Consider the following 21286-nt stretch of genomic DNA (forward strand, 5'->3'; position numbering starts at 1 on the left):
AGATACTGGCTAAGAACCTGGAAAAGAGTGTTCTGTTTTTAAACATAGAGGAAGATACGGGGAAATGAATGCCCTTGGAAGGGGATTCCCAATGGTGACCTGAGTCTATGACTAGGAAGAAAACTGCTTGATGAGCCCATTCAGATCTGAACATTGGTTGGAACTTGCGGGGATATGTGCAGCACACACACCTTTCGAAAGGCCTAGTCCATTAGCATTTGAATATATTCTGTTTGCATTTGATAGGGCTTTGTAGTAAATGTGAAGAAAACGAGATGTGCTGAACAGTATCATATCCCAATAAGTTACTTGTGGACAAGCTTTTCTTGAGTTCCCTCTACCCAGCTGAAGGAAAGTGCGTGTGAGGGAGAATGTGGTCCCACCACCCTGGGAGAGAGGCTGAGTTTGCTTCTTGCTAACCAACCTAGTTACCCACCCATTCCACTCCAATCACTATGTAGAATCAGAAATCTTTTTTTCAGATCAAGAAACTCCAAGATACCTCTCTAGGAATGGCTGGAAATGCCATTGTCTCAAATGCAGACAGATGTGTATGACAGATGTCACTAAACCATGTAGGACTTTGATGGTGAAGATACAATGGTTCACCAAAGAAGTGTGGCTGGCAGGGAGCAAAAGCTAATGAATCACCAGCCTCTCAGTCTAGACTGCTAAAAATGCCACCTGTCATACATGAGTCATAGATATGTTCTAAAGTTATTCAGTGGGCTTAGCCACAGTCTTAGTGGCTTGGCAAGGATGGAGATCAACTTCTGAAACACCTAAAAGTGCAGAATAGTAATAAGGATTTCATTTCTGAGCTGTCTTGTTTTCAGTACTGGTAGATTTGCAACGTTGTTGTGACAAGAGACTGAGTTAAAGGTTTTGAGAGTTTCAATAGACTTGGGAAACTCGGATCCTTGAAAATGTATATTCCATTTCACATAGGCCTAAAGAGATAAATCAAGGTGTATAGATCAATTGGACATTTGTAGGGAGCATGAAACTTTCATTCTTCAACAAGCTAAATTCGATCACTTCTGCCTATCACATGAAACAAAATTATAGCTGGACAGGATTTGTTTCTGCTCACACTTTCAACTGTAATAAAATACATGCCCAAATTATCTCTTGATACATAATCAAATACAAATAATTGCTGAACAAAACATGCATTGATGATATGTCAAGGTATCTTCTGCTGGTCAAGAACTGTGAGTGGCATGTCAACCATGGGCGTGGTCAAGGGATGTTATCCAGATGTAGCCTGCCTCTCAACCAGCAAGTTACCAACAGGATTATACAAAAGAGATCTCAGCAGTTTTTCTATGTCAGGTGTGGGTAGATCATTCAGTCCTGTTTTTGTCTCATAAATACTGACCCACAGTTAGAATTGAAGAAACAGAAATAATTAATGAGATTCATTATTAGTGAATAGTGAACACGGATTTGTTTATAGGCCTCCAACATTTTTATAAGGAATCTTGGCCTCTATGTAAAACAGCCTTTACAAACTGTTAGCAAAAAGTTTAACTTGCTTAAAACGCAGTTTTATTCTACTAAGTTCACAAAATGATACTAGATTGTGGTCACAGATATTAGCCCAGTCTGCTTACAAATGGAAAACCGAAGCAAATCTTGGGCCGAGAATCCTAAACCTCTGCTCCTCCTGCAGGTTACATTTTCCATTCTTCTAGGTTTTTATCACTGAAAGGCACGCAAAGATGCTTAAAAATTCACAACCAAAAGCAGAGAAACCGTCATTACCTTCACAGAATGCGTCAGGTAGCAGTTCGGGCCGGAGTACCCAGGTTCACAGATGCACTTGCCTTTCAGGCAGTCGCCGTGGCCTCTGCAGTTATCCGGGCAGCCAGGTCCCAAATAGAAATTATCAATCGCCCACTGCACGTCTGAGTACTTCTGGTAGAACCGGAACCGCACGGGGCTGCACAGAACCACAAAAGGTCTTTAGTTAATTCAAAGGCCGTGGATACACATCAAGCTCTAATTGCGGCTGCACTTAGCGACTCCACGGGGTCCTGCAATTAGCAGGCTTGCTGCCACTGAACCTTTTCAACCGCAGACCTCGGAATGGGGCATAACAGAATAACTGGGCGTGTTACTGTTCAGTAGTGCGCAGACGCAAAATGTTCAGTGTTTGCATGCGTGATTGCGATTTAACGGGTGCAAAAACGTTAGAAAACTGGCGAAGGTTGCAATGTGGTTAAATGTGTGAACATGGAATACCGAGGCAGCATAATTCTGAAGCCATCTCGGGCCTCTTCAAACCATATAAAGCCACTCCTTGCCCCTTCAGCTCACTCTTGCAGCTTTTTACTTTCTCTCTCGGTGACGCTTTTAGTTTTTCCCTTCATCCGTCTTTCCTATATGTGTCTTTTGCTCGCAGCGAATGCTTGAGGCACAAGATTAAGCTCTGGCCCTCACAAATAAGTGCCGGTGCTCAGCACCGGAAACAACAAGCACCAATTAAGCACTGCGTTTCACACTGAGAATGAGTGCTTCAGAAGTGCTCTTCGTTCACGCACTCTAGGCATGCACCCAGCACTTTGCACATGTTTTTACTAATAACTTCACAGTACCCCTGCCGTGCACGAGCTAAATCCGACTGCCCAGTGGCGCGTGCCCCGAAGCATTCTTCCTCCTTGGCCTTCATACTTACTTGCCAACAAGATTTTCGGGCAGAGGGTAAATAACTCGCTTCCATCCCTTTGTCGGGAAGAAAACTGACGGCTGTGAGACGCTCCCAGAACATTTGGGGTCGGCAGGGACACACTGAGGCACCAGATAGCTCCAACTCACGCCAAAGTCAGTGGAATACTGCACGTGCACCTGGTTCTGGACATTCCTTTCTGACGTTTTACAGCCAGCAGCAATCTGAAGTGCAAACATTAACATTGGCACATTACTGTATCACCACAAGTGGGCCATCATAGTATAAACACAACAATTTCACTCACATAAAGGGAAAGACATCTAGACCTTCCATGTTTATTAAGTAGACAAGTTCTGGTACATTACTTTGACCCACGATTTTACCAAACTTCAACGCTTTCCTACTCATATAAGAAAAAGATAGGTCACTTAATATTGGGTTCCCATTTAAGCTTACTTAATCACAGCCTCAAATTAATAATATTTCATACATATTGTGGTCCAGAAACCCAAGACTGTCACATGGTAAAGGAAAACCAGGTAGTTCTTCATTGATGCCAGCTTTATCATGCCTCCCCTTGACTTTGAAAACGGTGAAGTTAGTTTATTTGCGTTTTTGAGGACTACCATACTGTGCGCGTGGGTTTGCTGATGATGTCACAAGTGATACTTTACTCTCCGAACTGTTGAGCTGGTGGCTGATAAAAACACAGAGTCAGGAGGGGAGTCCCACTACCGAGAAGCCACCAGCAAAAACAGGATCACAATATTATCATTCCATTATTAGCAATGAAAGGTTTGAAGTGCAGGAGGTACTTCGAAAAATGTAAACAAACCTGAAAGTGAAGGGATTTTTTAAAAAACGTCATAAGATATTGCACAGCTCATGCTATTTTGGGTCTACTTTGTCCCCTATTAGAAGTGGGCAGTGCCACTCTGATAATCAATTTAACTCCCACCTTAATGTACTCATTTTGGAAGCATGTGGCTTATTCAAAACGTTACCTTGAATTGCATGATCCAGCCATCATTGGGTGTGAGGTCATGGGTTACTACATAGACTTCCCTTCCATCATGGCTGCCGCACAACATCACCCCATCTGGAGAGTCGCAGAAACGTTCAATACTGCAGTCGTCATGGAAGAGCCAGTGTTCATTCACTGGAAGAGAGCCAACAGGAGGAGATGGTTTACATTGCTGTGGAATAGTCCACCCTTTGCCCCTCAGCACTCCCAGGATAGGCCACGGTTGGGTATCCACGGCCCACTGGACACCCAAGTACTTCATGGCTGGGCAAGTATAATTCAGAAACAGCTTCATTGCAACTAACTGAGATAAAGAACCCTTTTACTCAAAAGTACCCAAAGAGGTCTTTGCTATGGTGACCAGGTCTGAGTAATCTCTGCCTTTTAGGATAATAAGTAGCTATTTTGCAGTGTTCGCACTGCTTTTTAAGATAGTTAGCAGCAGCAGTATTTTTGTGAAGTCTATTGCTCATTGCATTTTATATATATTTTAAAAAACATTCACAATACTTGTAAGTAAGTTACTTCTCATAGATCAACCTTTAGAATTGTTACTATGCAACCAATTATGCATTCCTTGTGAGAAAGTGTATTGTCAATTGGAGTGGATGATAGTCTACCACAAGTAATAATGTCACTATTCTTATTCGGCCCAGTAAAGATTTCAGTAATTTAAACCTGAGCTCTACTCCTGTTAGCTATAACACAAAGAAAACAAGCTTAAGTGAATGTGAAAAGCATTAAGAAGTACCAAAATAGTAAGAAAGGCAAAAACAAAACACAATTAAAATCCCACTCCAATTTATACAAATAGAGAATGTTTAATGAACAAAAGGACACCAAAATCCAAGAAGAAGAACTGGTGATAGGAATTTTTATAGTTTTAACTAATAGTAGCACTAGTAATAACACTTAAAAGAGCAAAGTGCAAATTGCAGGCAACTGGTTGTTCTATGTAAAGTTTAAGGCTGATTGCAATGGAAGGTGGCTCGGATGCAGAAGCAATGCTCGTCTTGGTCCAAAGTTTTGTTTTCTGATTTAGTTTTTGAGATAAGATTCAAGAATCTTCGGTGGGGCAAGGCATTGCGCTGTGGCCGAGATGGGTTCCATGAGGCTGGATAGTAGTTAGATGAAGTACTATGAAACTGTTGACCTTTGGCGGGAAAGCTGAGAAAGGTAGAAATTCAAAATTCCGACGCAAGGAAGGTGCCTTCATCCAATGAAGATTTCTACTTTCAGACTTAGTCATTTTTGAAGCTCAGATTATTCTAGTGGGGCAGGGCTACAAGCTAAAGCTGAACAGGGCTTCATGAGGCCTGATAACTCTTCCGTGACGTTGCACTGAAAACATTTTGCTACTGTAGAAAATCTCTGAGCAGGAGCAACCTGAATCTTTGGTCCAGCAGTAACATACCTTCATCAAATTGACTTGGTAGGTTTGTCCCAGTCTTCTATCAGTATTCCAGGCAAAAAGTTTTGTAAAAACTATCAAATTCTCAGGACTTCGGTTCAGGCAGGAGTAGTACACTCTGACAAAAGACTAGGGTTCTAGGACCTCATGAACAGAACTTGGCGATCAGGATCCACTCCAACAGAAGCAGACAGCAGGGTCCAGGGCAGGTCGAGCTGAAAGTGGTCAGCTGAGCTCTTTAAGGAAAGTGAGCTTCTTGTAGTGTCTGTGCCCTTTAGCTTAACAGGAGATTAGGCAACTGACCTTTGGAGTACTGGGCACAACTGGGAGCAGGTCCAGCCCTCAGGGTTCTCCTCACAGGTCACGACAGCAGGTGCAGCCATTCTTCTGTCGTCCACAGGTCCAGTAGTGTTCAGAAGAGGGTGCCCAGGGGTGCCACAACTATACCTGGCATTAGCTCGTGAGTGGTGGGGATTTCCAAACCCCCCCTAATCAATATGGAAAATGTTCCTGGAGTAACCTTACCCACGTTTGCAGCAGTTCCTATGTACCATATTTCAAACAATCCCAGAGTGCCCCTGTCTAAAAAATACAACATGACAGAACATTTCCTCCCTGGCGCAGAGCTCCTGTGCCCACCCTGGAAGATTGGTCACGGAAATGAACAAACCCTTCACTGTAGTCACTCAAAACCAGCTATGGGGGCTGCTACTCTCCCACTGCCATTGGTCTTTGTCTGGCTAGTTAGATAAAATGGAGGCAGGACCAGGTGTTAGCTACATATGGTGGTGAAAGGGTAGGGATCACTTGAAGATATGCAAGGGACTCAGCAGAGCCCCCAGGCCATCATGTCAGCGGGAGGTCAACTTCCAGAAACCCAGGTCTGTGAACAAATTCAAACCTAATTAAGAAGCTATTGAGCTTCTGGGTGAAGCTGGAAGGTCTGGCAAATGGGCTTCTACAGGCTTTAAGCAGGCTAAAGGTAACTGTTTATAATTATCATTGGTAAAATATTTGTTACTAATCCAACTTTAATAATTAATTGGATTTGTAATGAATATTTTTTTAAAGTGCAAGATTGAACTTTCTATCTGGTTCCTATATGGAGATGATTAACTTTAATAGTGTTTCCCAATGCTTCCCTGTAGAGCAGTTAACCCTACTACAGTGAAAATAGCCTTTTGGACATTGACACCATAAGGACATTGTAATATGTCATAGCTTGTAGAACGTATGGGATGTCATAGCATGTAGAATTTAGAATTGAGAAGTGTAAGAGTAGAATCCAGCAGAGAGGGACGGAGAGAGAGGAGAAGGAGAAGCTGGCAGTTGGTGGAGCTGGATGGGGCCTCTGTAAATAAATAAAGCTACTTCGTGAACCCAAAACGACTCTCCGTGATTTATGGACACAATTCTTCACTGGCGACGAAGTGGGATAATTTTTTTTTTCTTGAACACAGAGGCCTCAACAGAATTACTGTGGCAGAAGAGCAACGGAGAGGTTCCAAGAACAATGGAGCGGTGAGCGGACTTCGTAAACAGCATAAAACTGTTCTATTCGACTTTATTAATTTAAAAGGACATTTAAAATCTCCTGTCGACGAACATTTACGCTCGACAAGCGTTTATTTGGAAACTGGAAACTGTTACCATGGAAACGGACTAGAGCTCATGCGCTCAGCTGTGTTTAATATAAACACGCGCTTGACTTGTTACTATATAAACACTTACAGCGTCCTCGCTCAGCTGTGTTTATTATAAATACGCACTTGTCTTGTTACCATATCAATGCATACAGCGTCCTCCTGGCAATGCGAATTGAACACCGGAATACGCGAGGACTATCACAGCGTTTCCTCAAATACTTTATTAACCCTGCCAGTGTTTAAATATTTTGGACATATTGATGAGCACTGTGGGCAGAAACCATTTCTCAGACGGAATTCAGCCACTGCCGAGTTTTACAGTTTACAGCCACATGAAAATCACCTTAAAATAAACGCTTTTTATCAACCATGCATTTTAAAGCATTTATAGCGTTTACCACTGACTGAATTAAACTGTTCCTGGAAACAAATATTCGACCTTCAGGGCCACTAAACCACTGGCCTAATTTTTAAGCACCTGTACAGTTAAAGTGGTCTTTCAAAACAGGCGTGACACCTTTAGTAATTTTTTCTCCTTGGATAGTCCATTAGTGTGAGTACAATGCAGAACGTCACTGCGCCCCCCTTTTTCCTCGCTTTACCAGGAGAGCCACCTATAAAGTGGCAAAAGTGGAAAAAAGTATTTGAAAGATATTCCAAAGTTTGTGGCGCATCTCTTAGTGTAGAAAGGAAAACTGCTCTACTATTACATTGCTTAGGTTCCTAAGGACAGGAGGTTTTCGATAATCTTCCAGACATAACTAATGAAGATCTAAATGAATATGAAAGTTGTATAGAGAAATTAGACAGACATTATATTCCCAAAATTAGCACAATACTTGAAAGATATCACTTTGGAAGGCGAAACCAAGAAGAAAATGAATCTGTGGAGGGATATGTTACAGTGCTACGGAAATTAGCCTCATCATGTAAATTTGGAACTTTGACAGAGGAAAGAATCAGAGATCACTTTATGTTAGGCTGTAACATAGAAAGAGTAAGAGATGAAATTTGGCAAAAAGATGATCCATCACTAGAGGAAGTTTTGGTTTTGGCTAAGAAAATTTAACATTCTCTCAGATGTTTAGAGACCATCAAAAAAGAGGAATGCAAAAATGATACTGTACATATAATTCAGAATCTTACGGGAAACAAAGAAAGACCAGAAGGACAGAACTATAAAAAAGACAAAAAAAATATGTTTCAAGGAAATTGTTTTTGCTGTGGCAGACACGGTCACATGGCCAACGAAAAAAACTGCCCCGCTATAAAAGTGATATGCAAGTTGTGTAAGAAAAAAGGTCATTACTCCAGTGTGTGCAGAACGAGAAGTGGAAAGAGCAATGTCTTTGAAGTTAAGAAAGACTTAGATACAGGGGAAAATTATGACTTTGAATGTGGTCAAATAATTCTACAAGTCGAAGGAGAAGGTCAAAAAGGAAGGAAAGGCCCAATTGATGAAGTCATGATAGATGGGGAAAGAACCAGAGTATTATTTGATTCTGGGGCCAAGATCACAATTGTTTCGATGGAATTCTATATGGGAAAACTAAGAAACAAAGTTAAGTTGTTCAAACCGGATATCACACCCATTGCGTATGGTGGTGAACCAATTAAGCTCCATGGATACTTTTGGGGTTTGCTTGAGTTTAAACAAAAATTCACTAGTGCAAAAATTTACGTTTCTAAGAAAGGAGACAGTGTGCTCAGTTGGTTCCACCAGAAAGACTTGGGGGTTATTCTTGATCCCAATAGTGATCCACCTGTGAAGGTAAGGGATCAAATCATCATCAACACTATTGTGGATCAAGGAAATTCTATCAATCAGAAACTCATGGACAACGATGACTTTGTTATGGGACTAAAGGCAAAATTTCCTTTGGTATTTCAAGAAAAATTAGGATGTCTTCAACACTATGTGCATCACATTCGTCTGAAGGAAGGTGTGAAACCTGTATGCAGCAAAGTTTGCGGAGTACCTGTTGCTTTACGTGAAGACATGAAATTGGAACTGGAGAGGCTGCAGAAAGAAGGAATCATAGAGGAAGTTGAAGGAACTGAATGGTTGGCGCCAGTAGTTATACCCAGGAAACCAAATGGGAGTATACGCTTATGTGTGGACTTAAGAGAATTGAATAAGAATGTGATTGTGGATAGGTATCCCATATCCAATTATTCTGATATGTTGTTACTTTTACAAGGTGCTAAGGTGTTTTCTACCATAGACTTGACATCGGCATATCATCAGATTAGGTTGACTGAAGAATCCAAGGATCTTACTGCATTCATCACACCATTTGGCACTTTTAGGTATACCAGACACTAGTGTCTGCGGCCTCTGTATTCCAACGGGTTATGGAAAAGGTATTGAAAGATCTTGTTGGGGTGAGAATGTATCAAGATGATGTTTTAGTATATGGGAAAGATCAGGTTCAGCATGAGGGTTGTTAGTGTTTTGGAAAAGTTGGGAGAATTTGGGTTGACTGTCAAGATGGAGAAGTGTAGGTTTTGTAGTAAATCTATAGAATATTTAGGTCATACCATAACTGGTGAAGGCATATCCCCAAAAAAGGAGCTAGTAGATGCCATTGACAGACTACAATCACCATTGAATAAGGAAGAACTTATGAAATTTTAAGGTATGGCTGAATATTACAGTAAATTTGTGAGGGGTTTTGCAGAGAGGTGTGTGAATATGAGAAAGTTATTACGGAAAGGAGTAGAATTTGTGTGGAATGAAGAGTGTGAAAATGAATTTGGAGAAATAAAAAAGGAAACTGTGAAAGCTCCCAGATTGAGAAATTTTAACCCCAATCTGCCCTCGATCTTAATAACAGATGCAAGTGCAAAAGGCTTAGGGGCAGTGTTACAACAGGGTGGCCAAAAGGATGAACAAGTTGTATTATTTTTGTCACAAGCTTTAAGAGATGCAGAATTGAACTATAGTGTTATTGAGAGAGAGGCGCTTGCTGTTCATTGGGCAGTGAGAAAACTTAAGAATTTGTTGTGGGGAAACAAATTCGAGGTAAGGACTGATCATAAGCCCCTTTGTGAAATTTATAAAAGGAAAGGGGTGGATGCAGTGTCTAGCAGAATCACTAAATGGGTTGTGTCTCTACAACATTTTGATTTTGATATAAAGTATATTCCAGGTGCACAAAATAAGGTAGCGGACACGCTATCAAGATTAGTGTTAGTAGGTGAATTGGAAGAAGAGAAAGAAACAGATTGGGATGCTGAAATGGTGTGTGGGATTGAGGAGAATGGATTTGATGAAAATGTTGTGACTAAGGAGAAATGGCGGAGAGAATGTAAGTCTGATAACACCGTAGTGAAAGTGATGTCTTTAATAAAGGAAGGTTGGAAAAACAGGAATGAAGGAAGTAGTAAAACACAAAAATTCTGGCATGTGAGAAGTGAGTTGCCTAGTGATGATGATGTTTCTATTCAGAGGTACAAAATTAGTTCCCCCCACCACATTGAGGCAGGAACTTATTTCTCTTGCTCACACGGGTCATCAAGGGATGTCCAAGACCAAAGGGAGATTGCGTTTGACTTATTGGTGGCCAGGTATGGACTCCCAGGTAGAAAGGTCAATCAGAGAATGTATGCAATGTATTATGAGTGAGAAGATTGTGAAACCTAGGATTCAGCCTATGGAAATAAGGGAACGCCCCATTCAGCCGTGGGAGGAGGTTGCCTTGGACATTCTGAGGCCTGTCCGTGGGGAAGGTTGTGAAATGTACCTATTGGTACTAGTTGATCTGTTTTCCAGGTGGCCGGAGATTAGATTTACTAGGAGTATTGAGACTAAACAGGTAATTGGTTTTCTTAAGGAAGTGTTTGGGAGAGAAGGGCTGCCTAAGAGCATTCTTACTGACAATGGGGTACAATTGGTATCGAAGGAATTGGAGAAGTATTTGGCTGACTGTGCTATAATCCATAAAAAGTGTGCATTATACCACCCGAAACCAACGGCATGGTGGAACGATTTAATAATAGGGTGTTGAAGGAGACCATAGCTTTAGCTAAGGTTGGTGGATTGAACTGGAAGAAAGAAGTGATTAAGCGGGTTGAAGCATACAGAGTCTCGCCTCACGCCATTACTGGAAAAACATCTTTTGAGTTACTCAGAGCCAGACATCCTAATACTTTGTTATCACCTAGGTGGGTCAATGACATGGAAGCAAGAACTGGGGTGATGGTGTCGGATGAGACTTGGAGACGGGATGAAGAGGAAAAAATAAAGGCTCGTAAGGAATATTTTGATCGCAGGAAGTCATCTTGCACAACCAAAGTTAAAGTTGGAGATTGGGTGTTGATTCGCAAGCCTGTGGGTAAAGGAAGGAATGTGGATAAGGTTAAACCTATAAGGGTAGTGAGGCTGTTCAACAATGCAGTAAGAACGGAAGATTCCAAGATATGGAATTTAAATTGTGTGGTGGTACTAAAATGTAAAAATGTGTGGAATTAACTTATATATATATATATATATACATATATATATATATATATACTGTTTTTTTTTTTCTTTTCTCATTCCTCTTGGTTTGTAAAGGGGGGAGGTGTGTAGTATGTCATAGCTTGTAGAATGTATGTGATGTCATAGCATGTAGAATTTAGAATTGAGAAGTGTAAGAGTAGAATCCAGCAGAGAGGGACGGAGAGAGAGGAGAAGGAGAAGCTGGCAGTTGGTGGAGCTGGATGGGGCCTCTGTAAATAAATAAAGCTACTTCGTGAACCCAAAACGACTCTCCGTGATTTATGGACACAATCCTTCAGACATGTTTAACATTAAACTTTTAGAGGTTTTACTTTTAAATATCATGCACCCTACTATAAGAGCATTTACAGCCTGCTTATGGTTGACTTATTATTATTTAAAAGGAGGGTTTTATCTTGTTAAAAGGGGTTATTTTGACAGCTCAAATTTGCAGTTTAAATGTCCAAAGGCAGGTTTCTCATGGCAGACCCGCTGTCATGTTTGCATTGTCACCTTAGTGGGGGAACAATATATGCTGCAGTCCACTAGTGACAGGCCCTGAGCACATGTTGTATCATACACTAGAGACTTATAGGTAAGCTAAATATATCAATTAGATATATACCCATTCAACATGTTTTTAGTGGTCAGAGTACACACAGTGGGTACCAGGCAACAGTGTCCTCGTGCGCAAAGTCTAAAAAAACTGGAGAAAATGCTATAGATTAGAGCAATAAAGGCACTCCCTCCACGTATTAAATTCTTTCACCAAAACTATAATTACCATCCAGAATGGTACGTTGACAACTTTCACATGCTGTGCATTAGCAAATTTGGTGCCTCTGGTAGAACACTTTGGCAGAACAAGCTGCTTATACATTAGGCACAGACCAGACATGCCTAAGAGTGAACCTTAGGGATAGGAGTCTCACCCAGGTAAGGGTGTTTGTCCCTTCTAGCCTCGACCTGCTAGGAACACTTCTGTCCTATTCCACTTTTCATAATAAACAACTGCTCCAAATCAATTCCATCATCTTTCTCTCTTGCTCTATATATTGTAGGCTTTAGGTTAATGGACGAGAACCATGAAAATTATCCATGTCGTAAACCTAGCCATTTGCCCACATTCTGTCACTACCGACAATCTTTTAGAAGACAAAAGCAGACTATAGCATGATCACTTTTGATTGCCCTGCAGAAGTCTAATTATTGGGCTACAGTTTACTGGTATACCTCACATGGAATACTGGTACCTTAAAGAAATCTCTAATTTCCACCCCTGTAAGCTCCCTCACCTGACTCATGAGGTAATGGCACTGAATTATCATCTGACAAAAATAACATGCTAATAATAAAAAATGTAAACCCAGTGCAATGATATTTTTATAAATGATATTTAGCCATGATAATGATGTCAGACAATATTTCTGTACATGATATTCTGACATTCAGACATTGAAAGACACCATACTGTAGCTATCCCTTTGGTTCTCCATTTCATTCCACCCATAACCATGCCATATCTGTCTCTTAAACATATTACACTGCAATGTTCTGTCACAGTCATTATAATATGACCAGGGCAATCTAACTTAATTTTCTTTGATTTTTAGACATTCAAGAAGCTGGAAAGCGCCAACCAAAAGGCGACCAGATACTTAGGACAAACTTATAGAAATGCGATAAATAACAGAACATTGCATGTGTTCCCATTATGCTTATAGACATATTTGTTTACTTGCATACACGCCTTAAGGGCCGAATCCAGTTAGCCATTTAGTATTTATGGAAAGACTATTTACATAAAATGGACCTAAACGGGGGAAAAGTTACTTAAACGTTCATTGATTTTACTCAGAAACATGAAATATTGCATTCATTGCTGACCACCCCTGAAAGAGACACAACACGTCAATCAAACCTTACTATATTCTTATGATCACTTCAGATACCCGAACAATCTCAGATATACTAATTAGCAAGGACACAATGCCTCGTTATCAATCTGTCACTGCAGACAATTCCTTCAATGTTTGATTCACAATCTATAAGAAAGGGATGCAGCTAACAGACATGCAAGCCAGGGATAATTCTGCCCTCCTTTCGCTGCATCTGAAGAGATGGTACAGAATTATCGAAGGAACGTCACAAATACTGAAAATGCACAGCATGCACTACACAGTTGCGCTCCTTTTAAAATGATAGTTTCATTAAAGCTAACAGCATGTAAGTAAACATGTGATAGAGATTGGCAGATCGAAACAATTATATTAAAATAAGAATTTTCATTTCCCCCCTCTTGCATTGGAAGGAGTGAATGCCGGTTGCAATGCAGCCTTTTCAGTAGGGTTCAAGAACACAGGCATGTATAGAGAAAGTTATGGTGAGATGTAGAGCGGGAGAAGACCACCACCCGGACCTTTCCATCTGTCAATGCCCCACAGCCAGGGGAGGGGCATACAAACGTATTGTAGCTGAGGTGCCAGTATGTTTACTCTCCCAACTTGCAAAGGCCATGGCAACGCTTCCAAAATTATACATACTTCAACTATTCAAGGAATGGATTTAGAGTAATAAATGAACTTGTCATCAAATGTTTTGGCATCTTTTTTGATTTTCAAGGGGAGCACAGAATTACAACTACTTCCGGGAAGCACAGAAGAATGGGGAACACATACTGTTAGAACACCAGCAATCAGTAGATTAATCACCGTTGGAGGTCTACTACACATCGAAGTCTGTTGAGTTTAGTGACAGACATCCGAAAGACTGCTAATGCTTCCTATCCAGTTTATTTATTTGAATAGAGACATGTCCTTGAATATTACTAAATTTTACAGAATAGTATGGAAAATGGCAGAGAAAGTCTTACATATTACTTCTCAACACTAATTTTCGATGCATTTTCGTGGACTGAAACTTCACAGCCCCGCACTTTCTTAGCCAAGCTAGTTAGGATAAAACTCTTAACTTGTATAATGGCTTACCTGGTGTTTTGAAAAATCTGTATATCACGTTTTTACCTGTGGTTTTCTCCTCTCCGAACATATCAAAGGAAATCCTTCCAGTTGGTCCGGCATCAGCTGGAGTGCGTTCATGTTGAGGGAGTGGGGCGCTACTAAACGTGTCTAGCATCACTGTCCTCTGGTCTGCTGAACCAGAGATCAGCACGTTGTCGATTGCCCAGTCGTTCTGATCCAGGCCATCATGCTTGGGTTGCCACCAGCGGAAGCGTGTTCCCACGGCCCTGGCTTCCATAGGGAGGAGGATGTTCACGAAGCTGTGAGGAAACCACCAATAAGAGCACAATCACACTTTAGATGTAAGACATGGTCAGAGATAGAGAAAAGGCGAATGTAGAAGTTCCTGAAAGAATTTCAAGACCCTGTTATGTGGGCGGTGCTTGAAAGTAAATTGTAGTGCATCGAGTGCATTAGCCTGCACCCAGTGTGCACTAATGGCACGGAAGGAAAAAAGTTACTTACCTGTAACTCCAGTTCCCCAGCACTGGCACCTGTCATAGATTCACATGTGTGAATCATTCCCTGTCCTCAGGCTAGGAGCCCTCGCTTAGAATGTTAATATAGCGGTGTAGGCCATATAGTAACATTGACATTTCTCATAGACCTTAGTAACCCATTCACCTCATTATGTATGAAGCAAACAGCAGCAAATCTGAGACCGGCACCATAAGGTGCTCTCTTGCCTGAATCTTCCAACTGTCCGATTTTTCTAGCTCTTACAAGAACATAAGATATGGATAAATGGAAGCCCCAATACAAAGGGAGGAGGGTGGGTCGCATGTGAATATATGAGAGATCCAAGTGCTGGAGAACCGGGGTTACAGGTAAGTAACTTTTTTCTTTCTCCTTTGTTAGACCTTCCGTAGATTCATTTGCTTGAATTAAGATTATCATTGCAGTAACACAATGTGAAAACTGTGAATAGGGGCATGAGGCTTACCTTATTTAACAAAGTTCTGGAGCACTAGCTGTATCTTTGCTAACATTCTCGTCAATGCAGTCATGCTTGTTGAAAGCATGTGTAGTTCTCCAGTTGGCAACCTTACAAATGTCTTTCAGCAAAAGTCCTGCAAAAGAAGCAGTAGTGGCTTCCATCGCTCTTGTAGAATACGCTCTTACTGATCTTGTCAAAGACTTATTCATGAGCTCATAGGATTTCATTATGCATGAAACTAGTTTGTTTTGTAACTGGACCTCCTTTATTTATTACTCCAAGGACTACAAATAATTGGTCTGTTTTTCAAAAAGACTTTGTGGCCTGTAAATAGAACTTTAAATGTCTTCTGGAACTCAGAGAGTATAATGATCAGTGTTTGATCTGGAAAGACAGCCAGAAACACCATATTTTTCTCCAATGAAACATTGAAGGTACCTTCAGGATAAACTTTAGACTGGTTATTAACATTACCTTTTGCTTCAAAAATCAAAAAGGGGCTCTTTAGGAGTTAGCGCTTGTAGCTCACTCGTTCTCCTAGCAGAGGTAATAGGTAGCCGAAAGAAATCTTTCAAGATATGTATTGGAAACTTGCCTTGTGGATTGGTTCAAAAGGCTGCCTCATCAAGGCTGCCAAAACCATATTCACCTGCCATTCTAGAGCCAATCTTGCAGATGGGGGTAGAGTCTAAAAAGACTTTTCTTAACGTCATTCTCCCAATGTATTATTAGTGAGTTTAAGTCATTGGGTTTCTTCAAAAATCTTGAAATTGCAGCTCAATGTACTTTGATTGAAGTAATCAACAAGTCTTCTTTGGCCAGACTTAATAAATATGGCAAAAAAGTGTAGGGTAACATTTGAAGTGGGTCCAGTGGGGGCTTCTCTGCTACGGCAAAAGAGCGTCTCTCCCTCGCCAGCAGCATCAGCTGCAACCCTTTTACAATAAAACGATAAAAAACTATGTTTTTTATCGTTTTATTGTAAAAGGATCGGGCCATGGGGCGTGACAAGGACGGAGGGGGAGTGCACAGGACTTCCCTCAGTGTGCATGTATGTTTGGCCGGCCGTCTCAGGCCGGCCAAACAGACATGCACACTGGGCTCTTTCCAAACCGGCACTGTGTTGCTGGGTTGGAGACAGCAGGCAAAGGCTCCCACTCTGCCTCGGAGTGCCAAGCCAGGGTACTCCGGCCAATCCTAACGCTGATTTCATGCTCCTAAAAGCATGAAAACAATGTTAGGGTTGGCCACAGGGCAGGCTGGGAGCCTGTGCCTGCTGTGAGGACCGAGGAGCGAGGCGGCGAGGAAGGTATGTTTTTTAATTATTATTTTTATGGTCAAGCGCGCAAGCGCTCTGGCCTGTTGTAATCTTTCGGTGGGCTTTTAACCATGCCCACTCTTGCTATTCATTCTTCGTTATGCTTGTCTTAAATGCTTCATTTTTATTGGTGTATTTTGGGAGATGTCCTTACTTTGTGTGCTGTGTCCCCTTCCAGGCGATTTCACTAAGTGAACATTTTTGTTGGCCATCACACTACGTCATGCTTCCTTCTGTTACAGCGTGTGATGGCCCCTCCTCCGGTTTGCCTTTCATCCCAGCAGTGATCCTTTCTAAACATTCACGCAGGGAGCCAATAACTCTCGTATTCACGCTCATGATGGCCATGGCTCTTTAAACTGACTTGCTTCTGTCAACTGTTTTACTTTTCATTTTCAATTTATGTGGCAAGAAAAGTCCAGTTAGGCATTTGTAATGTTAATAGCTCTAACTTGAGCAACCATGAGACCCATTGTATTGCAAATGCTTGTTTTGTATGTCCTCTCCCCCACCATGTGCTGCGCCACCCTGCCCCCCCCCCATACCCCCCAGCAGGCCACGACTGAGTGGGTCTAAGTTTTGTTTCATAGCCCACTTAACAAAACGTTTCCACTTTGCATTATATATTTTGACTGTAGAAGGACCTCTTGCAGCTTTCAAGACTTGTTGGTAACTCAATGAAAATGGCAGGTGACCACATTCTAAGTGCTGATGAGCCATGCTGCCAATTTGAGGGAACTCGGATTGTGATGTAAATGTTTTATGTTGTTTCATGCCAGCAGATTTGGATCCTATTTGAACTGGATCGGTGTTTGTACTGACATGTACAACAGATCTAGGAACCAAATTTGCCGAATCTGTGCTGGGGCTGTCAAAATGGTCTTTTAGGGACATTTGCAACTTATGAATGACTATTGGGAAGATCGGTATTGGAGGAAAGGCAAAAATGAACTTTCCCATTCAATCCATTTGAAAGGCATTTCTGCTGCATACTGGGCACGTCCACTTGCTGGCTAAGTTGGTAATTTGCTGTTCTTTTCTGTGGCGACCATGTCCCACTGTTGAAAACTCACTTGAGAAAGATAAGATGCAGTTGGTTGTCATCTAACTGCCACTCATGAATATCCGAGTAATGCCCACTTGGGTAATCTATAACATCAATGTGCACTCCCTGGGCATGCTCTGCTGAAATGTATATAGTATGAGTGGCCCATTTCCAAAACTTCTGAGCTTCTTTGGAGAGTGTGAGGTATCTGGTTCTCCCCACTTCAAGATACAAAACATTGTTATAGGGCTGTGTGTCTGAATGCTGACATGGGCGTTCTGGACCAGTGGTGGAAAAGCTTTCAAAGCGATATCATACTGCTCGTAGTTCTAGGACATTTATGTATTGATTGTACTCTTCTGTCATCCATATACCATTGGTTTCTGTGTTCTAGAGAGAAGTGCCCCATCCCATGAGAGATGCATCTGCTGTTACAAATATCTGGGGCTTTGTAGGATTTAATGGTTGGCCCTTGAAAATGTTGTTGCACTTTTTCATCAGGTAAACCACCTTGACAACATCGTCCAAGACTCCTTCAATCTGTCGTCATTGGAAGTTTAACTGTCTTTGACTGATCCTCATCTGTAAATGAGAATAAGGATTCAGAAAAATCCATGAAGACACAGTCTAGAGAATAGCATTTAGTGTCCTCACTGATGTAGTGTTCTTTATTTGCAATGAGATCGATTATCGTATCAACTTTTCACCTCTCTCCTGAGAGCGATACACCTTACTTAGGTGAATGGAAATCTTTGCCTTGAGAAAAATCATAGTCTTGCATGATGTTAGCTGAGAACTTTTGTGGTTCATACCGAGGGCCGCACTGGAGAATGTTAACCTTGAGATTGACAGCCGCTAATGCCTGAGAGAAGGAAGTTTGCCGTATGAGTAGTTGTCAAAGTAGGGTATACCATACCCCCTTTTTGTCTTATGAAGGCTACCATTGGATCCATGCATTTTGTGAAAACTCTTGGTGCCAATTTCAGATCAAAAAGAAGGGTTTTGAATTGGAAATAACGGCCTGCCACCACGAAGCAAAGGAGTCTCCTGAGTCTGATATGCAAAGAGATGTTGAAATAAATGTCTCCCAGATCTACAGATGTTAGGAAATCATCTTCCTTCAAGAAAGGCAAAATGTCTTGCAGGGTGACCATACAAAAACTTTGTATTTTCATGTATTGTTGTGATTCCGTAGATCCAGGATTAGTTGCCAATCAATCTCTTGATCTTTCCAAAATTAGAAAAAATCTTGAGCAAAATACCTGAGATCTTTCTCCAAAAAGCACCTCTTCTATTGCTCTCTTTTGAAATCATTTTGCAATCTTCACAAGCAACTGAGGAGGTGTTTGTGTTTTTCTTTTTGTGGTGGAATAGCAGGTGGCTTCTCTATAAACTCCAGGGTATGAGCGAGATGAACTAAGTCCAATACCCATCTGTCTGATGTTATATGTTTCCAGTTTTCCTTTACTAGTGCTATTCTGTCCCCTATTGGCAACTGGGTTAGGGTGCATACTTCCACTGGGAAGTTATGCTCACTTCCCTTCTAGGGTCATTTTTAGAGGACTGATTTTCTCTTCTTTGTTATTCCACTATTATTAGTACCATTGTTTTGCTCTTTTTGTTGTCTTTGCTCTTTTTGTTGTTGCCAATCTGATCCATATTGTTTATATGAGCGAAAAAAAATCCTTGATTATAAGACTTGCTACCTTGTCGCCTATAATTTCTGATTATATAATTTGCTTGGTTTGCAAAACACCCAAAGATCTAGCAGTTTCAGTATCAGTCTTTATTGACTTCAGTTTTTCATGCACTTTTCCCCAAAGGTGTTGGTACCATTATAAAGCTTGTTTATTACTCTGGACTGTACATTAAGCCTAAAGGATGTGCTTTTCAACCACTTGTATTGTCTCACAACGGTAGCAGAGCTGTGCCAATTACAGAGGCCGAAGCTCGGTCTCCATCTTTTTGGCTTTGTCTTGTTTGGCAACTTATCAAATAATGAAGTTATATCACTCCATGAATGACTATCAAATGAGCCACAATGGCAGTCTTATTGGCAATTTTAAATGTATCAGTGCTAATACATTCACTCTTTTTACCCACAGAGTCCCATTTACATCTTTCTATGTCTTTGGGCACAGAGAAAGAGGTGTAAGGATTACTTCACCTTCGTTGTACTGCAGCAGAGACTACTGAATCAGTTTTAACCTCATTAAGTACACATGGTGATGCTGCATTGGTAGCCTTGTATTTTTTTTCTATCCTTGTTAGATTAACAGTTGCTGTTGCTGGATTTTGCATGGTTACCAGGCGATCTTCTTGTAAATGTTTTAATATAGGTATTGATCTTGAACTTCTCCAAGCTTTTTCTGCGAAGTCGAAAAGGAAACATGATTTTTGTGGTCAGCTAAAGTGTTGAGATGCCTTTTTTTTAATAAGAGCATGAAATCTCCCAATATCACCAGGTGGGGTGCCTCTTGTTTTTGAAACAAGACTTACATCCTCTGAACTCACAAAAATATTTTATTCTGGGTCCCCTATTGAAGTTGTTCGAATCTCTTGATGAAATGCACCATTGCCATCATTGTCATCATCATACATTGCATGCGAACCTGGTGAACCTGTGTCATTGTACCCTGTGGCTCATCCAAGGCACTCAATGGTGTCAGACATTCATCTTCTGATCTTCTGATGTCAATAGATCACCATTAGTGTTAGATGATTTTTTTACCGGAGATTCTAAATTTCTTGCTGGCAAACTCTTCTGGTTCTTGGGCTTAGGAATGGGTTGTTGTCTTGAGTCTGCTGATGTTAGAAGAACTGGAAGTAGGGTTGGTGGTTATGGCGTGAACCTGGCCTTCAATGTGGTGGTTGTCTGTGATAGATGTCTTTAACCATCTCGTATATCATTAAATATAGATAATGGAATATGTACCACATGTGGCTGAGGTCGCCAGCTGCCACTGCACTGACCCAAATCTGGTAATCTGGGTGAACATACTAAACTGACCTTGCAATGCAGAGGGCGGGATTCTTGATTCCACAGTTCTGATTTTGAAGTCAGATGGTCTAGTAGTCTCTTGATCATTATCATGCCACTTTCTTCCCTAAAAAAAGACTTGCATGGCTTTGATATTATGGTCATCATCATTAACGTCTGAGCCTGAGAACACATCTTGAAGCAACTTCTTGGATGGTAACAGAGACCCTGGAGACAAAGGCATGAGACTGAAGTTCCAAAGGAGGATCAGATGATAACTCTGTAAACTGAGTCTTTTTTTCTGTGTTATACTTACTGTCATTGAAAAGAGATTTTTTAGTGTCATTGACAGTGAAGGAGTATGTGTTGATGCTTGTATCATTGACGTATCTGTCGAAGATGAAGTCATTATTGTCAATGAAGTAGTCGCTGATGTCAGTGTTGCCATATTAGTCAACAATACTGTTGACAGTTTAGTGTGTCATGGATGATTCCTGTTACGTCACTGAAGATGCTTTCTTCGTCTCCTAGGTCCACCCCTTAGGATTTGCCATTGTTGCCTATGAGGCAGAATTTTTAACAGGCAACATACCGTAAGTGTCCTTTTGTTTTCCAAGGGATGACTTTCTGGGTGGTGTTTTGTGAAGCACTTTCTTCACTTTCTCAGTGAAAGTGTACTCATGCGAATCAGCTTTCATCTCTGACTGTTGTGTGTGCTTTTTTGGTGCTTTCAAATCTTTAGTGGAGG

General features: G+C 41.1%; 1 protein-coding gene across 1 annotated transcript in view; it reads right to left on the reverse strand.

Moving 5' to 3' along the window:
* Positions 1 to 21286, reverse strand: part of RELN (reelin) — a 1304886-nt gene that overhangs the window by 86067 nt on the left and 1197533 nt on the right. The window contains exons 50-53 of the mRNA XM_069229640.1: positions 14262 to 14518; positions 3679 to 3833; positions 2681 to 2895; positions 1768 to 1945 (exon numbers count right to left, since the gene is read on the reverse strand). Coding sequence (XP_069085741.1) covers positions 1768 to 1945; positions 2681 to 2895; positions 3679 to 3833; positions 14262 to 14518 — 805 coding nt within the window. The remainder of the gene's footprint in view (positions 1 to 1767; positions 1946 to 2680; positions 2896 to 3678; positions 3834 to 14261; positions 14519 to 21286) is intronic.

This window comes from Pleurodeles waltl, chromosome 4_1 (genome assembly GCF_031143425.1).
Source record: "Pleurodeles waltl isolate 20211129_DDA chromosome 4_1, aPleWal1.hap1.20221129, whole genome shotgun sequence".
NCBI classification, from domain to species: Eukaryota; Metazoa; Chordata; class Amphibia; order Caudata; family Salamandridae; genus Pleurodeles; species Pleurodeles waltl.